The sequence below is a fragment of the Gopherus flavomarginatus genome, chromosome 12 (genome assembly GCF_025201925.1).
Source record: "Gopherus flavomarginatus isolate rGopFla2 chromosome 12, rGopFla2.mat.asm, whole genome shotgun sequence".
Taxonomy (NCBI): Eukaryota; Metazoa; Chordata; order Testudines; family Testudinidae; genus Gopherus; species Gopherus flavomarginatus.
This window is the reverse complement of record NC_066628.1, coordinates 8,441,608-8,462,424: the sequence shown is the minus strand read 5'-3', so window position 1 is coordinate 8,462,424 and position 20,817 is coordinate 8,441,608. Positions and strand designations below refer to the sequence as shown.

Sequence of the window (20,817 nt, the reverse complement as noted above, 5' to 3'; positions counted from 1 at the left end):
AGGGGCCTCCCCGGCCAGGAGCTCAGGAGCAGGGCAGGACAGTCCGACAGGCCGGATGTGGCCCGTGGGCCGTAGTTTGCCCACCTCTGATTTAAGTGGTCAAAAGAGATAACAGACAGAACAATGCAGGTTACTAAGCAAATTGAAACAAACACGGCAGGCTAAGCTTAATACACTAAGAAACTGGTTACATGTAATATCTCACCATCAAAGATGTTCCAATACGCTGTTCTCATAGATTAGACTCATTTCTAGTCCAGGCCCAATCCTTGCCCCTGTTCAGTCTCTCTTAGTTCCAGCAGACATCTTGGGTGGTCCTCACGACCCTCTCTCTGTCTTGCTTCACACTCTTATATAGATTTGGCCGAAGGCAGGAATTTTTTGCGTCTTTGTTTAAACATCCCCCCCCAGCCTTGTGGAAAAATATCAAATTCTAGATGGATTCTAGCATCAGGTGACACAGACACGTCTTCACATCGCCCTTCCTCCTCACAGGCGTCCCAGAGACTTACAGGGAAACAAATCCATTTACAGCCCATTGCTTCTTGCTTCAGAAACTTGATGACTTTTAAGTACCATTAATGGCCCTCACTTAACATAACTACAATAGGACCTTAGATTTCTACTTCATATTTCTAACTTCAGATATAGGAATGATAGATGCATGCAAAGAGGATGAACACATTCAGCAGATTATAACCTTTCCAATGGTACGTCACATAACACATTTTGCATAAAGCCTATTCCAGTTATGTCACATTCATATTCATATGTGCGCAACATAACACCTTCAAGTACCAGAAGGGGGGGTCCAAAGAGGATGGAGCTTGGCTGTTCTCAGTGGTGGCACATGACAGAACAAGGAGCAATGGTCTCAAGTTGCAGTGGGGGAGGTCTAGGTTGGATATTAGGAAACACTATTTCACTAGGAGGGCAGTGAAGCACTGGAATAGGTTACCTAGGGAGGTGGTGGAATCTCCTTGCATAGAGGTTTTTAAGGTCAGGCTTGACAAAGCCCTGGCTGGGACGATTTAGTTGGGATTGGACCTGCTTTGAGCAGGGGTTTGGACTGGATGACCTCCTGAGGTCCCTTCCAACCCTGATATTCTATGATTCTAACTGAAGCAGGCAACTGAGCACAGGAGCAGAGTGTGGAAAAGTAGAAGCAGAAAGCAAGAAGCAGGACCAAATCCAGCTACAGACATGGGACATTGAGCCTCTAGCAAACTCGGCTGCTGCTGGGTCATGTAGTAGCTAGCTCCACCCCTTCACCAATCAGGAAGTGCAATCAATCAGGCACACCCTACCAGATGCCCAGTGAGCTGCTGGGAGGCGGACCCTGCTGCACTGGGATCACAGACAGTCTGCTGCTACTGTAGGGAAAGACTAGATGTGGGGGATTTTTCAGAGCTTGGGTGCTCTTTTAGCACATGGTTGGAGAAGTGAGATTTTCATGTTGGCAGGGGGCAATTTTAATTGTGCTCCTAACGAGCCATTAGCTAGGAATCCTGGAACTGCATCCACTGTCTGCTCAGTGACTATCAACTCTTCTATGGGTTCAAATCCATCATTTATTTTTCCTGTTTTCAGTGTGTTTCGTGTACCAATTTTATTAAAGGTCTTTTTAAAAGTCAAAAATCTCTCCTTCTTGTGGGAATTCTCTGATGCGTGAGTTCCCACTGAATCTTTTTCCACCACTGGTGTATTTCTAGGGTATCCCACTCTTGTGGATTCTCCGGTGTTTAGTGAGGTAGGAACTGTTACTGAAGCTTTTCCCACAGTCCAAACATTTATGGGTTTTCTCTCCCACGTGGATTGTCTGATGTGTAGTAAGGTGTGATTTCTGAATGAAACTTTTCCCACAGTTTAAACACGTATGGGGTTTCTCTCCCGTATGGATTCTCTGATGCGTAAGAAGGGATGATCTCTGACTAAAACTTTTCCCACAGTCCAAACATGTGTAAGGTTTTTCTCCTGTATGGATTCTCTGATGTCTAAGAAGGACCGATCTCTGACTAAAACTTTTCCCACAGTCCAAACATGTATGGGGTTTTTGTCCTGTGTGCGTTCTCTGATGTACAGTAAGGTGTGAGCTCTGATTGAAACTTTTCCTGCACTCAAGACATTTATATGGTCTCTCTCCAGTGTGAATTCGGCGATGTTTAATAAGGTGTGCACTGTTACTGAAGCTTTTCCCACACTCAAGACATTTATAAGGTCTCTCTCCCGTGTGCAGTCTCTGATGCGTAATAAGGTAGGAGCTCAGACTGAAACACTTCCCGCAATCCAAGCAAATATGGGGTTTCCCTCCTGTGTGTTTTTGCTGATGTTTAATAAGGTTTGATCTCACGTTGAATCTTTTCCCACACTCGAGGCAGTTATAAGGTCTCTCTCCTGTGTGCAGCCTCTGGTGTATAAGAAGATCTGAGCTCTGAATGAAGGTTTTCCCACAGTCCAGGCATTTATAAGGTCGCTCCACCACGTGCATTCTGCCATGTTTAACAAGGCCTGAGCTCTTACTGAAGGTTTTCCCACAGTTCAAGCATTTATACGGTTTCTCGCCTGAGTGGTTTCTCTGAAGTGTAACAAGGTTTCTACTCATATTGAATCTCTTCCTACTCTCTAGGCATTTATAGGATTTCTCTTCCCTGTGATATGTCTGCTGGGCTGTGGTTTCCTTGGGATCTTTGCATGTTGCCTCATATTGAATGGATTCATCCAGTTTCCTCCTGGGATAATTTCCCCCCTGCATCTCTGATCTGTGTCGATCTCCCCAGACTTTTCCCTGTTCCAAGTCCTGGGAAAAATTCCCTTCAGCTCTTCTCAAACACGTCTCCTGCGGTTCCACTTTCCCAGGACCTTCCTGCTGCTGATTCTCCTCCTTGTTCTCACTCACTGTCCTATCACCTGCTGGAAGAGAGAGAACCCAGGAGTCACTGCCTGTGCAGGGGAGAAAGGACAGAAAGGGGAATAGCGAAGAGGGAAAACACAACACAGTGACTGTTGGGAGATGTTGGATTCTGCCTCCACATCCCACCCAAACACTCCCAGGTAAATAAAGTCAGGGAGGAAATTCCCGACAGCTAACAGGATAAGTGGGAAGCCGTGACTGACATTTGCTGGGATGATATGACACCAGAACTGAGGGCTCTCATTCACTGCACATTTTGGGAGTCCCAGTTTTTCCTTCACTCGCCGGATGTTTCTGTCTCAGTTTCCCTACCCCTCACCTGTGCAGGTGCCTCTCGGGCTCTCTCTTTCCTTCGTGGCCTGGAGATCTGGGACCCACGGCTCTTCCTCTCGTTCCAGCCGGGCGATCAGCTCAGGTTTGGGAATGGGGAATCCTGCACAGAGGGTGAAATCAGACCAGATCAGGGTGCATGTAGCATTGATAAAGCATCTGTCACAAAAGGCATTCCCTGAGTTTAACCTGACCCTGAGCTGTGCTGGAAGGGGTGGGGATGTGGAGTGCAAACAGATGGGGGACAGGGTCACTGAGCTCCCTTGGGAGAGGCAGACATGTGGGGAGATGTCCCAGGATCTGTGTGCTCTGGGGGACAACACATCTAGAGAGACGTACAAGCAGTGCTGGTCATGGTACATGTAGGTATCAGTGACACTAAGGAATGTTAGGATAGGGTTCATAGAGGCCAAAGGTAGTCTGATAGGTAAGAGATTAGAATTCATTCTCTGAAATCCTTCTGGTTCCATGCGCAAGGCCAGGAAGACAGGCAGAATTGCAGGATCTCAACAGATGATGGCGTAGGAAGGAGGGATTTAGCTTTATTATGAACCGGGGAAGGAAGAGACTCTATAAAATGGACGGGTTCCCACTAAACCAAAATGAAACCAGACTGCTGGCATATCAAATTAAAATGGTGGTAGAGAGTTTTTCAAACTAAGGGCTGGGGAAAAGCGGACAAGTGCGGGGGAGGAAACAGTTCAGGCAGAAGCATCTCTTAAGGATGAATTTATTAAAGAGGTGTGTCAAAAATATAAAGAGAAGGCTAACCATCTTTCTGTATACAGTACTATAAAATCCCTCCTGGCCAGAGGCACAAAATCCTTTTACCTGTAGAGAGTTAAGCAGCTCAGGTAACCCGGCTGGCACCTGACCAAAAAGACCAATAAGGGGACAAGACACTTTCAAATCTGGGGAGGGGGAAAAGTCTTTGTTTTATCTGTTCTTTGTCTGTCTGTTCTGTGTGCTTGCCACAGACAGATCAAGAAGGCAAGCAATCCGACTCCATTAGAATTAGTAAGTAATAATAAGGGAATTACTTTTATTTTGGCTGGTGATTTTCCTGGTCTAGAAGGAGGTTTTGTATACAGGGAGGCTTATGCCTGGATTTGTAACTTTAAGGTTTTGCCTAGAGGGAAGATCCTCTATATTCTTGAGTCTTTTGTTATTCTGTAAACTATTTACCATCCCGATTTTACAGAGGTGATTCTTTTACCTTTTAATTAATTAAAATTCTTTTAAGAACTTGATTGATTTTTCATTGTTTTAAGATCCAAGGCTTTGGGTCTGTGTTCACCTGTACCAATTTGTGAGGATATTTTTCTCAAGCCGCCCCAGGAAAGGGGGTGTAGGGGCTTGGGGGATTATTCTCAAGCCTGCCCAGGAAAAAGGATGTCAGGGCTTGGGGGGATATTTGGGGAAGGTAGGGCTCCAAGTGGCCCTCCCTAAATGTCTGTTTAAATCACTTGGTGGTGGCAGTATTACTTAATCCAAGGAATAGGAGAGTTTTTAACCTAAGCTGGTAGAAATAAGCTTAGGGGGTCTTCATGCGGGTCCCCACATCTGCACCCTAAAGTTCAGAGTAGGGAGGGAACCCTGACAGGGTGACTCTATATCCTAGTACTGAGGCTAGGGAAGGAATTGGTAAAGTACCGATCGGAGCGAGACAGGAACAGTTATGCACAAAAATGTTCTATTGAAACATAACACATGAAGGCAAGCATATTGAGAAAACGTACAAATGCTTACACACAAATATATAAGTATGCTTACATACAAATGTTTGAAGTCTACAAATACTAGTATGGCTGAACTACAGTGCCCAGGTTAAATGAGGTTATTGATATAACAGGTGTTCCAGAAAAGCGGTGGAATGAGGATAATCAATGGGACACAGTAACACAAGGGTACAAAATATATAGGAACAATAGAGTAGGTCACACTGGTGGGGCAGTGGTGCTATTACATGATAAATTAAAATAACCAGAGTCAAACAGGGTGAATATCTAAAATGAATCCAACTGTAAATGATCCATAGAAATTGCATGCTTGAATAATAGGAGCATAGCAGTAGGAATATGCTATTGACCACCTGACCAAGATAGTGACCGTGACTGTGATATGCTAAGGGAGGTCAGAGAGGCTACAGCAGTAGAAAATGTAAAAATAAAGGGTGAGTTCATCCATCCTTCTATTGACAGGATAAATGTCACCTCAGGGCGATTCAGAGAGGAAATTTCTAGACACCATAAATCAGAGGTTGTCAAATTGTGAGCTTCATTCAGGTGGTTCGCGGACAGTTCTCTCTAAGCTAGTGGTTCCTAAACTGGGGTTCGTGAACCCCTGGGGGATTGTGAAATGTTACAGGGGATTCTCAGGGAAAAATTCCTTAATGGCAGACAGAGCTGTCCCTAGGGACCCCGGGCAGCACAGAGCCAGCAGCCCGAAACCCTGAGGACTTCCAAGAGCTATGCAGATCAAAGCAAGCACATCCATCACACTGAGATTTAAACTTCAAGACTCCTTATAAGAAATGGAAAGGGAAGTAGAATTATTTTTTTAAACTGTTTTAAAATTAAATAGGCAGCTAGTATTGTTTTAAAATTATTATGAAGAACAAGTTCAAGCTTTGCTGTACCATGCGTTGTTTGCCTGGACTGCTCAAGACCTGAATGCTGTTTCACATCTCTTTGAGTTGGATTCTTAAATACCTTCATGCTGTTTCACATCTGAAACTCTTTCATCAAACATAGGAGCCTTGTCTTATAACAGGCTTATTCAAAGTGATACAAGCGACAAAAGTGAGATCTTGGAAGAGTGTTGCCATTTTCATAATGTAATAAAAATACCGTAATGATAAATAATAATTAATAATAAATAGTGTGCAATGAGCATGTCGTAAAACCAAATTTTATATTTCCAAGATCACTGCTTTTATAATTTATACTCAGGTAAGGGAGAAAATCCCTGGAAATATTCATTTTTAGGAGGGGTTCATGAGACTTGACATTTTAGTGAAAGGGGTTAATGTATTGTTAAAGTTTGGGAACCACTGCTCTAAGCCTAAGAGAACTCCCATTGACCGAGTCAATGGGAGTTAAGCAGCAGTAGGTTTGGTGGGGGTGCTGCTAGGTGTTTTGTAGGATCAAGACCTTATTTGCAAGCTCTTTGAAGCAGATATCTGCCTGCAAACTCCAAGCCATGTGTTAACATGCTCTAGGGCCTATAAAAACTCAATGAGTCCACTGTGAGTTTTTGAGTTGGTGACGCACACCATGTGCAACCAGGAGAACATTGCCTGTTTCTACAGGGCTCTGTTGTATTTGCACAGCGTGGCTCCTAAACAGTCATTTAAAATACTCATCACCAACCACTTGATATTTTACTTCACTTCGTATTTTCAGTGTTGTCACTGCTTTGTTTGTGATTTTTTTTTGCTCTTTGTGTCATGTTGTTACTTATTTTTAATGTTCTATGTGGGTGAAGTATTAATCAAATTTAGAGTGGACATTTCAGAGAAATTGCACAAGCCTGAGCGAATGCCTTTTACTCTCCTTTCCAGTATCAGAAAATATTGCAGTAATATTTGCAATAAGAGCATGACTATTTCTAGTTGACTCACAGATTTGTTTAGTATCTTAAAGCTGAGCTGTGTGCAGATAATATGCATGTAAGAGAGAGAGTTAATTATTAATAAGGGTTTTTTTATATAGTGCTTTTATTCAAAGTGCTTTACCATAGCTAATGGTACAATCAACATTTGGAAAGATCATTACATGGTCCACCGAGACCTTCAGCAATTTTCAAATGGTCCACGGAAAAAATGTTTGAGAACCACTGCCATAAATTATTGCTTCTTGGAGCAGCTAGTCCTCAAGCCCGCCAGGGGAGAGGCAATTCTTGATTTAGTCCGAAGTGGAGGACAGGATCTGGTCCAAGTGGTAACTATAGCTGAACCGTTCAGTAAAAGTGACCTGTAATGTAATTAAATTGAATATCCTTATAGGAGGGAAAACACCAAAAAGTCTAACTTCAGTACAGGGCAAATTGGTTGAAACTATGGTAAAGGAAAGAATTAACAGACACATAGATGAACACAGTATGTTGGGGAAGAGACAACACAGCTTTTGTAAAGAGAAATCACGCCTCACCAATCTATTAGAATTCTTTGAGAGTGTCAACAATAATGTGGACCCATATTTACCTTTAACAAGGGAAACTACACAAGAATGAAGATGCTAGACAGACAGAAATTAAAAAGCGCACTCCCCAGGGTAAAATGCCTGCAAGCAACATGGAGACTACTTAAAAACGCACTAGGAGGACCAAAAAAAAATGCCACCATGGCTAAACAGCAGAGAAACAGAGGCCATTAGAGGCAAAAAACATATTTCCAAATTTGGGAATCCTGGTAGGGATAATAGAAAGGAGCGCAAACTCAGGCAAGTTAATTCTAAAAGTACAAGGCCAAGAAAGAATTAGAGAAACAACTTGCTAAAGATGCAAAAATTAACAGTAATTTTCTTTTTAAGGATATGTGAAAGAGGAAGCCTACTGAACAGGCAGTGGGGCCACTAGATGACAAAGACTCTATGAAAACAAAGCCACTGTCGGGAAGATAAATGAATTTTTTGCATTGGTCTTCACTGCAGAAGGTGTAGGGAGACACTCATATCAGAGTTATTCTTTTGGGGGACATCTTTGAAGTCCATATTTATCCCAGAAGATGTTTTAGACCAAACTGATAAATTAAACAGTAATAAGGAACCAGGTTCAGGTGGTATTCGCCCAAGAGTTCTGAAGGAACTAAAACATGAAATAGCAGAGCTACTGATTGTCACTTCAGCCTCTGTACCAGATTAATACACACAAGAGGAAGTATTTTTTCACACAATGCAGAGTTAGCCTGTGGAACTCATTGTTGATGGATGTTGTGATGGCCAAAAAAGTATAACTGGGTTCAAAAAAGCAGCAAAGAGTCCTGTGGCACCTTATAGACTAACAGACGTATTGGAGCATGAGCTTTCGTGGGTGAATACCAACTTCATTGGCTGCATCAAAAAAGAACTAGAAAACTTCACGGAGAATAGGTCCAGCTAGGGCTATTAGCCAAGATGGTCAGGAACTCAACCTCATGCCTGGAGTGATGGTGAACATCTGGCTAACGGCAGTTGGGAATGGAAAACAGGTGCGGGTGACTCCATAATTCCTGGTCCCACCCTGGAGCCCGCAACTCAGCCGGAGTCCTCACCCCCTTGCATCCCAACCCTCTGTCCTAGCCCTAAGCCCCTCATCCCTAGCCCAACCCCAGGGCCTCCACCCCCAGCCAGAGCCCTCATAGCTTTGCACCCTCTGCCCCAGGTCTGAGCCCCCTCCCACACTCTGAACCCCTTGGCCCTACTCCCGCCACAAGATGTGTCACACATCACCTCCATATTGGTGCACATAACAAAATTAATTTTTCCCACTTCTGAGTGGAATGAGAGGGAACACTGAGGCAACTGTTATGTTCTTAGGTTTCTGACTCCCCTATCCCACTAGAGGGGATATGAAGATGAAAGTCTCTCACACTGGAGCTGGGGACTATGTGACCCTCCTCCCCCAATCCAACTAACCAGGGAAGAACTGACCAGAGTCAGACGTGCAGACCCCACGGTTTCTAATAACTGAGGGGACAGGAATCCCTTACCCAGCGAGGTCACTGTCTTGTAGTTCTCTTGCATGACATCCCTGTAGAGGGCTCTCTGAGTGGGGTCCAGCAGAGCCCCCTGTGCTTGGGTGAAATACACAGCCACTTCCTCGAAGGTCACCGGCATCTGAAACAACAAGAGTCCCTCACTCAGCACCTGCTGCCCCAGCCACAATTCGTTGGGGAGAAAGGTCAATAAAATGGAAGCTCTGGGAAAGCCAGAGTAGCAGAATCCCACTCCCACCCTGCTCAGAGCAGCCAGGAAGCTCCAGCGGGTGGGGAGAAGGTGAGAGCTCCTTGTCTCCCCAGCACACGGAACAGGGCAGGGTCTTCTCATTTCCCACACTCCTGCCAGCCACAGGCTGATACGGGAACCAGAGCTCTGAGCTGGCGATGGGGACAGGAATCCCGACAGCTTCCCTGTGTATTTCACAGCAGCCTCTGGCCAGTGGGATCAGGCTCCAGCATTGGGAGTCTGGTCAGTTTTCCCAGCCCTGCCCAGGAGGGTGTTTCCTGGTTCAGAAATGGGGGAATGTTCACCCCTACTGCCTCCTCGTCAAGGGGCCTGTTCAGAACATCAGGTTCCAAGTTGAATGTGTCCCAGGAGGTTTATAACACCTTGTGTCCCCACTCCACCTCCCCTGTGTGTTTCTAGCTCCTCCCCCGCCACAACAACCAGAGCCGGATCCAGGCACCAGCGAAGGAAGCAGGTGCCTGGGGCGGCCAACAGAAAGGGGCGGCACTCTGTCCATTTTTGGGGTGGCACGTCCGGGTCTGCTGTGGCAGCACTTTGGCGGCGGGTCCTTCAGTGCCTTGCTTCGTCTTCAGGGGCACTTCAGCGGCGGGTCCTTCACTCCCCTTTCCTCTTCGGCGGCTGCTCAATCGGGTTTTCCTTTTTTTTTCTTCACCGGTTGGAGCTGCAAAAAAGCTCGAGTCGGCCCTGACAACAACCCCCCCTGCAGCTCCCTGGAAATCTCCTACCTGAGCTGGCTCCATCACAGCCATTTCTCTTCCCTGTCCCCTGGATGATGGGCAGATCTGGAGCAAAGCGTGGACCTGATTCCTCAGCCTGTCAGGGCGATAGGGGCAGGTTACAGAACGGACTTGAGTCCACATCACACCCCAGTTTCCCCCAGGCTCCCTCCCTGCAGACAGACGCTCTGGACTCTGCCATGCTAGGAAAACTCTTAGTCACTTTATAACAACACAGACCCGGGGCAGAGACAGACAGGCAGAGGCTGATCCCACTGGCCCATCCGCACTTACCCCCTGCCAGAGCCAGTAGTGACTCCGGTGTGGCTGAGATCTGAATCCTGTCCAGAAATCACACCAGGGTCCTGGGCAGCCCCCAACACTCAATAATACATTGAGAGCAGGGTGTGCAGGGGGAGGGGGCTGGATATTTGCCTTGGTGCTTCTGAGCCCTTGGGCAGAAGCCTCCACCAACCCCCAAAGCATCATTGCCTAGTTGCGGTAAAATAATTCCCCTCTGGCTGCAGAGTGGGGCAGCCCCTCACCCTCTCCTGCCCTATGGGGTGGGGAAGCTGCTCTTATATCTCCCCCTCTCCTTCTCTCCAACCCCTCCCTTCCCCAGCCAGTCTGCTCTGCAGTGCCCCCCACCACTGAGTTTTCTTCTATTGCAGCCCTGTTCCCATCCGCCCCATAAGCCTCCCGATTGCCCTGCATCGCCCCCCGCCTCCATCCTGCGCCTCCCTATTCCCTCTCAATGCCCTCTTATCTGCACCCCCCGCCCCGCACGCACCGGGGCTGGCGGCAGCTTTCCCGGGCCCCGGGCGGGAATCGCAGCCAGCTCCGCTGGGAGCAGCCTGGGGCCAAACCTCCCCCTGCAGCCCGGGGGTGCCGGGGGAGCGGGTCTCTCTCACCTTCCCTCCGAGCGGGGCCCCCCGGGGCAGGGGCCGGGCCGGGCTGGGGGCTCTGCCCTGGGAGAGGCTCCTGGGGAGCAGCGGGAAGGGCCCTGCTGGAGATTCCCCTCTCCCGGCTGCAGCCAGGGCTCCGGGCTCCCAGCACCAGCCGCCGGGGCTCGGGGATCTCGCCAGGAGCCTGGGAGCCAGAGTCACCGCAGCGGCTGCGAGTCACTTCCTGCTGCCGGGCCGGAGCCCAGCGCTCGCTGCCCCACAGCCGCCTCCCGGCTGCTCCTGGGTCCTAGCGATCAACTCGGCTCAGTGCAGCCCCTGCCCCAGCCCCTGCCTCCTATGACACTAAGGACCCTTCAGTGTGGAAGGGAAAAGGTGCATTGTTCTGTGAGGGCAGCGCTGATCAGGCCTGACAAACGCACTGCTCCTCAGGCTCTGCGTCCATAGTGTTCATCCGCCACGGCTCACGGGCAGTCTCTACTAAAGGCTCGTGTCACACTGGTGCTCAGGATCACTGCAAGAAGCGTGGGCAGATCATCTTTAACGAACTACATTTCTATACCAGAAACTGTTTTAAATTCTGAATCTAGGCAGGGTTGAGAAACAGGTTTTGCTAGACCAAGGGATATCTAGTCACCTCTCTCCCACAGTTCACATGTAGATGAAGCATTATAAACGAATACAATTGAAGTCCTGTTTGCTTATAGCAATGGTTCTCAACCAGGGGTACACGCATCACATAGACACAAGGCAGCCTGCTGCAAATCCCTCCTGCAAGCTCAGCACAAAGAGACAAGTGGGCCTTCTGCAACCCTCCTTTCCCCAACAACTCCCTTCAGCCACTCCCAAAATCAAAACCACTTATCAGGGGCCACCTGTCCTGTGTCTGCTTCGCCAAACTCTGACCTGACTGCTGTGACTAGCTAGCCTCCTCCGGAATAGAGAAGCGTTCTTGGCTTCATGCAACTGTGAACACCAAGTCGTCCTCTGCTTCTGGGTCCCCCTCCTGCACCACATCCCCGTCCGTGATTTTCTCCTGGCTCAGTCCACTCTTGACTATCCCCTGAGCTGCCAAAATATCCACGGTGGTCTCTGCAGTGGAGGTTGGGTCGCCGCCGAGTATCGTGTCCAGCTCTTTGTAAAACCAGCAGCTCGTGGATGCAGCACGGTGCACCAGAGCGGCAGTTTGTCTCCCGCACCTAGTGGTAGGTGTTCCGCAGCTCCTTCACTTTGACCCTGCACTGCACTGCGCCCCCGTCATGGCCCCTTTCCGTCATGAAGCGTGATATCTGTCCATAGGTATCATAATTCCTACAGCTGGAGTATAACAGAGACTGGACAGTCTCCTCTTCCCACATGCTGATGAGGTCCAGCAGCTCGGCATTGTTCCAAGCAAGGGAGCGCCTGGTGCGGGCAGCAGCCATGCTCACCTGGACGGATGCGCTGAGACCAATGCACGCATCACCAAACAAACAGGAAGGGGACTTTCAAAATTCCCAAGGAATTTAAAGGGTAGGGCTGACACCTGAGGGCAGAGCAGTAGAGTTCAAACCAATGACCAGAGAGGTGAGAACAGGCATCGCGGGACACCTCCCGGAGGCCAATCACAACATTGTAATCATTAGTGTCTACACTGGCACCACAGCGCTATAGCCCTGGCACAGAAAGTCTCTCGTTGGGGTGGATTGTTCACTGCACTGCAACTGCGCAGTTTCTGCGCACAAAGCGGCTTGGCAGTGTGTACACCTCTGCAGCTGGAGTGCAAGAAGCTGGTTTACTGCACACAAACTTGCCAGTGTAGACATACCCTCAGTCTCTGACTCTTGGAGTGCGTATCCAGCACTCGCCCTCATTGTTTTTGCTGACAGATACTGGTCATTTTCCTTGTTCTAAAACAAAGAAAAATCTCATGATAAAGGCTAGGGAAACGTGAAAAGAAAATCAGAAAGGACTATTTTGGAAAGTGATTTGTCTTTTGAAGTCCCCAATAAATCTGAACTCCATCCTGTCAGAATAATTTAATATCAAAATACATAACAGAACAGCCTTAACCAAAATGAGAAAAACCCTCAGTCCAGGGTGGGCTAGAAACCATTTTCCCATTCATGAAGTGAAACCCCAGAGAATCTTAAATTTCAAAATCTGGAGAACAAATTTGCCCATTTCCTTCTGAACAGGCCAAACCTGCTTTCCTCAGCACCGCCACATTATTTGGCTGGGTTACTGACGAAAGTTTTAAGCATCATCGTCGTAAAAGAGGAAAACAAGACAAACCTAACCAAAAATTTCCTATCTACAAATGATCTGGATTTGACTGGAAAAGCGCCAGATGCCACTTTACCAATAGATGGAGGCTGGGATTTGTAGACCTGAATTTATGGGGGCTGGTTTGTTATGTCTCGCCAGTGAACTGATTAGAAGAATTTACGTCCGAATTCAGGGGGTTAAACACAGACAGTTCTATGTCAGGAGCAGACTCTTGGGGTGTGTGGCAAAGGCACTGATACTGAGGACAATCCTAGAGTTTTAAGATCTTTATTAAAACAAGTGAAAAAGCAATCAAAGCTCCAAGGCACAGTCACAAATAAGCAATACAATTCTAAAGTTCCTGGTGGTAACATTCCTACTCTAAAGACTATTTAAGCTACCAGGCTCACACGCTTCCCTGAAGACCAAGTAGTAGGAGACAGCGAACCAGCCTTGTCTCTGGCATGCCCGACAGATTTGATGGTCTAGGTCGAAGTCAGGACTGGAGGAGCAGCTATGTTGCCAGGCTGAGCTGATAGCTTAATAGAAGGTATAAAGAGGGACGAATGAGCGACCCCTCTGCATGGGTGTTTGCCCTTTTATAGGGTCCTCCTAATGGCAGGTATATTCATAGCCGGGCCCAATCTACCATGCCCAAATCTTATTTCCTCACCCAGAGAAATCTTCGGGTACCCTTATTCTATGGGCTAACATATTGTGACATATATTCATACATGTTAATATTGATTATCTCATCCTTGAAATCATTACCTTTGACATTAATCTTAACTTCCATGTTCCGCTGCAGTGCACCCGGTGGTTACTCGTCTGTTCCAAACTTAAGGTGAACATTCATTCAATTCTCTATTCAGTTCCCCCAGAGACAAAGGGGTAGCCAACAGGACACTTACCTATGCCAAAGGTTGCAATCACTTATCCTAACTGACTCAAGCTAAGCTTCCTCTTCCAGGATACAGGCCTGTAGGCGCCTTTGCATTACAACCAACTATTCTGAGTAATATATATTGAGATCCGGTATAAACCAAACCCCCTGAAGATAACAACATAATCAATCAAATCAATGAAGAAAGCACTCCAGCCAATACAGCAAGCTAGAAAAGCAACCTTATGGGCTACAGATTTAAGCTCAAACTGTGCTTTGGGGTTCATTTGAATTTCCCCTTCAGAAATGTGACATTTTATTCTTCAGCCCTCAGGGGCCTGAATGAGGATCAAAGAAATCAAAGCCTGATTCCTAAGCATGGTGGGGAAAGGACACTGTGGTAAATGACACACATGAAGGTGGAAGGGTAGAAAGGGAAAAGGATAAACTCTGCACGGCTTGGGCAGAGGCTGCTCTATGAGAGATGTGTGAGGTTGATGGGGGTGGGAGAGAATCCCTTGGACTCAACCTATCCCCCTCCAATAACACAGAAGTTAAAACACCACATTATTTTGCTATCCCTGCTCCAGTTCTTTTAGACTCTATTGAATGCTGGTGGGTAAGGGAGAAACAGCAGAAAAAATGAAATGCCTTTCAGCAGAACCTGGAGCAATGTGAGGATGTCTGGGAATGAGACAATCTCACTTCAAAGGGGTGACTTAGTGACTCTAACAATCACTTTGCTAATGGGGGACTGGAATAAACTGCTCAGAGTCAGTCTAGACTAGAAAAAGGTGTGGAGGAACAACAGACACACCCTAGCTAATCTCAACCACTTCTCCCACCCTAAACAGAAGCTGGGAGGCTGATATTATCACTCTCCATTTATTCCCTCTCTGGAAGGCACAGATTTGTCTCAGGTCACCCCGCAAGCTGCTGGCAGCACTGGGAATAGAGCTCAGGTCTCCTGAGTCCCAGGCCAGTGCTCTATCCACTAGGAAACACTGCTTCCCTCTCACGGGCTGATGCTGCTGTAGCAGAGATGGGAAATCCAGACTGCCAACAAAAGGCCCTGTGGGAATCAGTCTCTGCTAATAGTGCTGTCTGAATGCAGGGGGGGGGGAGAAGGGGCAGAGGGGGAGAGTGATGAGGCAGCACCTCGTTACCCCTGTGCTCTCCCTCGCCTCTTATCTCATGATCCCCAAAAACTCGATATCCCCATCACCCAGCTCCCCCAGCCCCAACCTTTCAATCCCCAGTTTCCTCACCACAGCCCATTGACCTGGTCACTTAACCTTTGATCCCTCAGAGCCCAGAGGGATTTGGGGAGAGGAGGAGTTACCAGCCCCCATGGACACTTGCCTTGCAGGGAACAGCCCCAGGTCAGTGGGGGAGCCCAGTCCAGGGGCTGGTGGAAGATGTGGGGGTGGGGACAGGGGTCTAGTCTAGAGTGAAGGTGGGCCTGGCCCAAGTGTCCTTCTCCTCATCTCCCGGCTGGGTGGGGAAGGGAGAGGGGGGCACTTCAGCCAGGCAGAGGGAGCAGCTGGAGGAGTTTCTCTCTCTCCCTTCCCCCACCTGTGGCCCATCAGCTCAGCAGCCAGGGCTGCAGCAGGGAGGAGGGGCTGACCGGGGCTTCTCCTCCTCTGCCTGGGGTTTGCTTAGACCAGGCAGAGTCAGTGGGGCTCTGATCAGCTGATGCTTGGCAGCTGCTGGATCCTCACCCCAGCGATGGGCAGCTGGATCCTTGGGAGCCAAATGCCCCTGCTGTGTGTGGGAAGGAAGAAATGGGTTTGTCACCAAGGCCGGCCCCAGTCAGGGCCCTGAGAGAATTTCCCTGCTGTGCGGAGGAGTCTCTGATGTCCAGTATGGTGTTAGCTCCACTTGGAGCATTTTCTACATTGAGAACACCTCAGTGGTTTCTTCCCTATGCAAATTTGAGGATGCCTGACCCCAAATGAACCCTCCCCCATATTCCAGGCGTCTCTGTTGTGTGGATCACTGATGTGTGAAGTAAAATTGAACCTTTTCCTGTAGTCAAGCTATTTCTGGGGTCTCTCACTCTTCTGTATTCTCTGATGAGTGGTAAGCGCTGAGCTCCTACTGAAGCTTTCCGCACACTCAAGGCATTTATAAGGTCTCTCTCCTGTGTGGATTCTCCCATGTTTAATAAGGTATGAGAGCAGACAGAAAGTTTTCCCACAGTCCAAGCATTTATGGGGTTTCTCTCCTGTGTGGGTTTTCTCATGTGCTTTAAGGTTTGATTTGAAACGGAAAGCTTTCCCACAGTCCAAGCATTCATGCGGTTTCTCTCCTGTGTGGGTTTTCTGATGTGTAGTAAGGGTTGATTTCAAATTGAAACTTGTCCCACACTCAGGGCATTTATAGGGTTCTTCTCCTGTGTGGATTCTCCTATGATTAGTAAGGGCTGAACTTGCGATAAAACCTTTCCCACACTCAAGGCATTTATATGGTCTCTCTCCTGTATGGGTTCTCTCATGAGTTAAAAGTGCTGAGCTCTGACTAAAACTTTTCCCACACTCATGGCATTCATAGGGTCTCTCTCCAGTGTGTGTTCTCTCATGTGCAATAAGAGTTGCACTCTGACTAAAACCTTTTCCACACTCAATTTATAAGGTCTCTCTCCTGTGTGGGTTCGCTGATGTGTAATAAGCGTTGCACTCTGACTAAAACTGTTCCCACACTCACAGCATTTAAAAGGTCTCTCTCCTGTGTGCACTCTCTGGTGTATAATAAATGGTGACTTCTGAATTAAGATTTTTCCAGAGTCCAAGCATTTATAAGGCTTCTCTCCTGTCTCGGTTTTCTGATGTGTAAGAATGTTTCCACTGAAACGGAATCTTTTCCCACAGTCAAGGCATTTGCAGGGTTTCTCTTCATTGTGACTTGTCTGCTGGACTGTGGTTTCCTTCGGATCCTTGCATCCTCTGCCACGTTGAATTGATTTGTTCAGTTTCTTTCTGGGATAGTTTCCCAGCTGCATCTCTGATCTGTGTCGATCTCCCCAGGCATTTCCCTGCTCCAAACGCTGCGAAAAATTCCCTTCAGCTCTTCTCAAAAACCTCTCCTGCAGTTCCACTTGCTCAGGACCTTCCTGCTGCTGATTCTCCTCCTTGTTCTCACTCACTGTCCTATCACCTGCTGGGAGAGAAAGAATCCAGACAGGAGTCACTGCCTGTGCCGGGGAGAAAGGACAGAAAGGGGAATATCAAAGAGGGAAAACACAACACAGTGACTGTTGCAGAGATGGAGACATTGGATTCTGCCTCCACCTCCCACCCAAACACTCCCAGGGAAGGAAAGCCAGGGAGGAAATTCCCGACAGCTAACAGGATAGCTGAGAAACCGTGATTGATCTTTGCTTTGATGTTACGACACCTGCTGACTGCAGTCCTGACCTAGGTGAGATGGGGCAAAACTGAGGGCTCTTGGTCACAGCAAGTTTTTGGGAGTCCCAGCTTTTTCCTTCACTTGCCAGATGTTTATCTGTTTCCCTCATTCCTCACCTGTGCGGGTGCTTCTTGGGCTCTCTCTTTCCTTGGTGGCTTGGAGATCTGGGACCCACGGCTCTTCCTCTCTTTCCAGCTGGGCGATCAGGTCAGGTTTGGGAATGGGGAATCCTGCTCAGGAGGTGAAATCAGGCAAGCTCAGGGCACACGGAGTCTTGGTAGAGTATTTGTCACATGGAATATTCCCTGAGTTTAACCTGACCCTACATAGGATTGTAGCAGCTCAGACCTCTTGGGAGCAGCAGACATCTGGAAGGTATGGGGATGTTGTCACTCCCTCACTAGGAGGTCTCAATGTAGATGCGCTCTGGGGACTCACTGACGCACGCACAGCTCGAGTGTTAAACTCCTGCCTATTTCCAAGCCTGCAGAACCTGGAGCCCTCCCCACGGATGGAGCAAGGTGAACGGTGTGTGAAAAAGAAATAATAGAGGCAGGACAATACCCTGCTTCTGGCCCCTTTGAAAGCTGGAGAGATGGGGATAAATGAGCCTGTCCATTAGATTTCTGTATCCCCTTTTCCCTAGAATGGGGTGTGGAGATAAAGGGTCTCTCACACTGGAGCTGTGGATTATGAGACCCTCACCCTCCAAACTAACTCACCAGGGAAGAATCTGACCAGAGTCAGATATGCAGACCCCACAGCTTCTAATAACCAAGGGGCCAGGAATCCCTTACCCAGCGAGGTCATCGTCTCATAGTTCTCCTGCATGACGTCCCTGTAGAGGGCTCTCTGAGTGGGGTCCAGCAGAGCCCCCTGCTCCTGGGTGAAATACACAGCCACCTCCTCGAAGGTCACCAGCATCTGAAACATCAGTTCTCTCACTCAGAGTTTGCCGCCCCAGCCACAATCCCGCTATTCATGGTGGAGGAAGCCCAGAAAAGCAGAATCCCACCCGCACCCTGCTCAGAGCAGCCAGGAGATTTCAGGGGGTGGGAGAAGGTGAGAGCTCCTTGTCCTCCCTAGCACACGGAGCAGGGCAGGATCTTCACATTTCCCACATGCCTGCCAGCCACAGGCTGATGCAGGAAGCAGAGCTCTGAGCAGGGGACAAGGACAATAATTCTGACAGCTTCCCTATGTATTTCACAGCAGCCTCTGCCCAGTAAGTTCAGGCTCCAGCACTGGGAATCTGATCAGTTTTCCCAGCCCTGCCCAGGGGGCTGTTTCCTGGTTCAGAAATGGGGGGATGTTTCCAGCATCTGCGAATGGTTCTGTTCAGAAAATCAGGCTTCAAATTGAATGTGTCCCAGCAGGTTTATCACACCCTGTCCCCTCCCTGCCTCCCCCTTGGTGCTTCCTGTCCCTGACTCTCCACAACAAACCCCCTGCAGCTCCCTCAAAATCCCCTACCTGAGCTGGCTCCATCACAGCCATTTCCCTTCCCTGTCCCCTGGAAGATGGGAGGATCTGGAGCAACACGTGGACGTGATTCCTCAGCCTGTCAGAGCGAGAGGGGAGGTTGCAGAAGGGGCTTGAGACCCAGATTTCCCGAGGCTTTCTCCCTCCAGACAGATGCTCTGGACTCTGCCATGCTGGGAAAACCCTCAGTCACTTTATCACAACACAGACCCGGCCCCTCCCACCAACACTGAACCCCCTGAGACACTTTTAAACCCTCCCAGGGACAGAGTCACTAAGACAAAGGTTAGAAAGGAACAGAATCAAAGGAAACACTTTGGGGGATTCTCCCTGACATTGGCCCAGAGGGCAGCATGTCCCCCCAGAAGCATGGGGGCTAGGCAGAGGCAGGATCTGGTTTTTCCTCTGTCAACTCCTCCCCTTGTTCCCAGGAGAGTCAGTCTGCCCAGGGGGTGCAGGAAATGGATCCAGGCAGGGCTGAGGACCTACCTCCCCACTTCTTGCTCCCGCTGCCCCTTTCGGTCTCACCCCTCCCCTTCCTGTCTCCTTCCCTCCCCTTCTGCCTGGGAGAACTGGGGACTGTCCCTGTCCCATGAGCGTTTGCTCTCCAGTGTGAGCCTGGCTGTGTCACTGAGGGCAGGAGCTCCAGGACCCACAGACCCATAGGGAGCTCCTCCCTCTCTGGTACAAACTCACCAGCAGGTCACTTGCCTGGCCTCAGCCCTTTCCCCCAGGTCTCTTCCAGTCCCCTGCAGCTCAAGGGCTGGTGTGGGCAGGGCCAGTGCAACCTATTAGGCGACCTAGGCGGTTGCCTAGGGTGCTAGGATTTGGGGGGGGATTTTCTTCGGCAGCGACTGCGGCGGCCGGATCTTCAGCCTCCCCAGTCGCCGCTGGCATTTAGGCACAGGGAGCTGGGAAGGGGAGCGCTGAGAGGGCCCCCTGCAGCAAGTAAGGGTTGGGGGTGGCACACAGGGGAACTCCCTGCCCCAACTCACCCCTGCCCCGCCTCCTCCCCGAGCATCCCAGGCTTGCAGAGCCTAAGCTGATTAGTGCCGCAAGCCTGCGAGGCGGGAGAAGTGAAGCAGCCACACCATGCTCGGGGTGGAGGCAGAGCAGGGGTGAACTGGGGCGGTGACTCAGGGCGGAGGAGAGGGTGGGGAGCTGCCATGGGGGGGGACCTCAGGGCAAGGGCTCCAGGATGGGGGAGGGCGCAAGGTGGAAGTTTCGCCTAGGGCGTGAAACATCCTTGCGCCAGCCCTGGGTGTGAGCAGAGCCCAGGGCTGCCCCAGGGGGTGATTCCAGCCACTGGAGAAAATGTTCACCTAGGCTGGGCATGGCGGGGGGGGGGGAGGACTTTAATGAAGGTCTGTCCCTGGCACAGCCCCAGCTAGGGAGCAGCCATTTCACACTCTGGGCTCTCAGGCAGAGGAGGCAGCAGCACCTGACCCAGGCAGCTCAACTCAAGGGCTCTAATATCAGGAGCAGAGAGAGACACGCACCAGCCTCCTCTGCTCCCTTAGGAATAACCGGAGCCCTCTACTATCAGCAACTAGTGCCTGAGCCTCCCTGTCCTGCCCCTGCAGCCCCAGGGACAGGCAGAGGCTGATCCCATTGGCCCATCCACACTCACCCCCTGCCAGAACTAGCAGTGACTCCGGTCTGACACCGGTGTGGCTGAGATCTGAATCCTGCCCAGAAATCAGACCAGGGCCCTGGGCAGCCCTGAATACTCCAGAGACACAGACCCCCAAAACCACGAGTGTGTCTGAAAATCATAAATTGGGAGCAGTGTGTGTGTGCGTGTCTTGTAGCTTTTGAGCCCTTAGGTGGAAGCCTCCTCTTCCAAAGCTATTTGTGCTAAAGGAATTCCCCTCTGGCTGCTGGGTGGGGCAGCCCCTCACCCTCTCCTGCCCTATGGGGTGGGGGAGCTGCTCTTGTATCTCCCCCTCTCAGTCTGCTCTTGCTCTCAGTCTCCCCCCAGCCTCCGCTTCTC

General features: G+C 49.4%; 2 protein-coding genes across 8 annotated transcripts in view; both read right to left on the bottom strand.

The window, feature by feature from the left end:
- Positions 1 to 11,056, bottom strand: part of LOC127033278 (zinc finger protein 345-like) — a 64,126-nt gene extending 53,070 nt beyond the window's left edge. For 2 of the 3 annotated variants that reach the window (XM_050921199.1, XM_050921200.1), the window contains exon 1: positions 10,814 to 11,056. The gene's annotated coding sequence lies outside the window, so the exon portion shown is untranslated. The remainder of the gene's footprint in view (positions 1 to 10,813) is intronic. The other variant, XM_050921203.1, reaches the window with a different exon arrangement.
- On the bottom strand, positions 1,484 to 18,904 carry LOC127033297 (zinc finger protein 501-like). 5 transcript variants are annotated; one of them, XM_050921269.1, is made up of 4 exons: positions 18,816 to 18,904; positions 18,140 to 18,266; positions 17,459 to 17,572; positions 1,484 to 2,910 (listed from the first exon to the last, which is right to left on the bottom strand). In XM_050921269.1, the coding sequence occupies exons 1-4, from the start codon at positions 18,837 to 18,839 to the stop codon at positions 1,709 to 1,711; spliced, it is 1,467 nt and encodes a 488-aa protein (XP_050777226.1). In that variant the 5' UTR covers positions 18,840 to 18,904; the 3' UTR covers positions 1,484 to 1,708. The 5 variants fall into 5 exon arrangements, with proteins under 5 accessions (XP_050777226.1, XP_050777224.1, XP_050777225.1 ...); XM_050921267.1 differs by lacking the exon at positions 17,459 to 17,572 and adding an exon at positions 3,231 to 3,344 and having other exon boundaries at positions 1,484 to 2,940; XM_050921268.1 differs by lacking the exon at positions 17,459 to 17,572 and adding an exon at positions 3,231 to 3,344.
- Between the last annotated feature and the right edge of the window lie 1,913 nt (positions 18,905 to 20,817).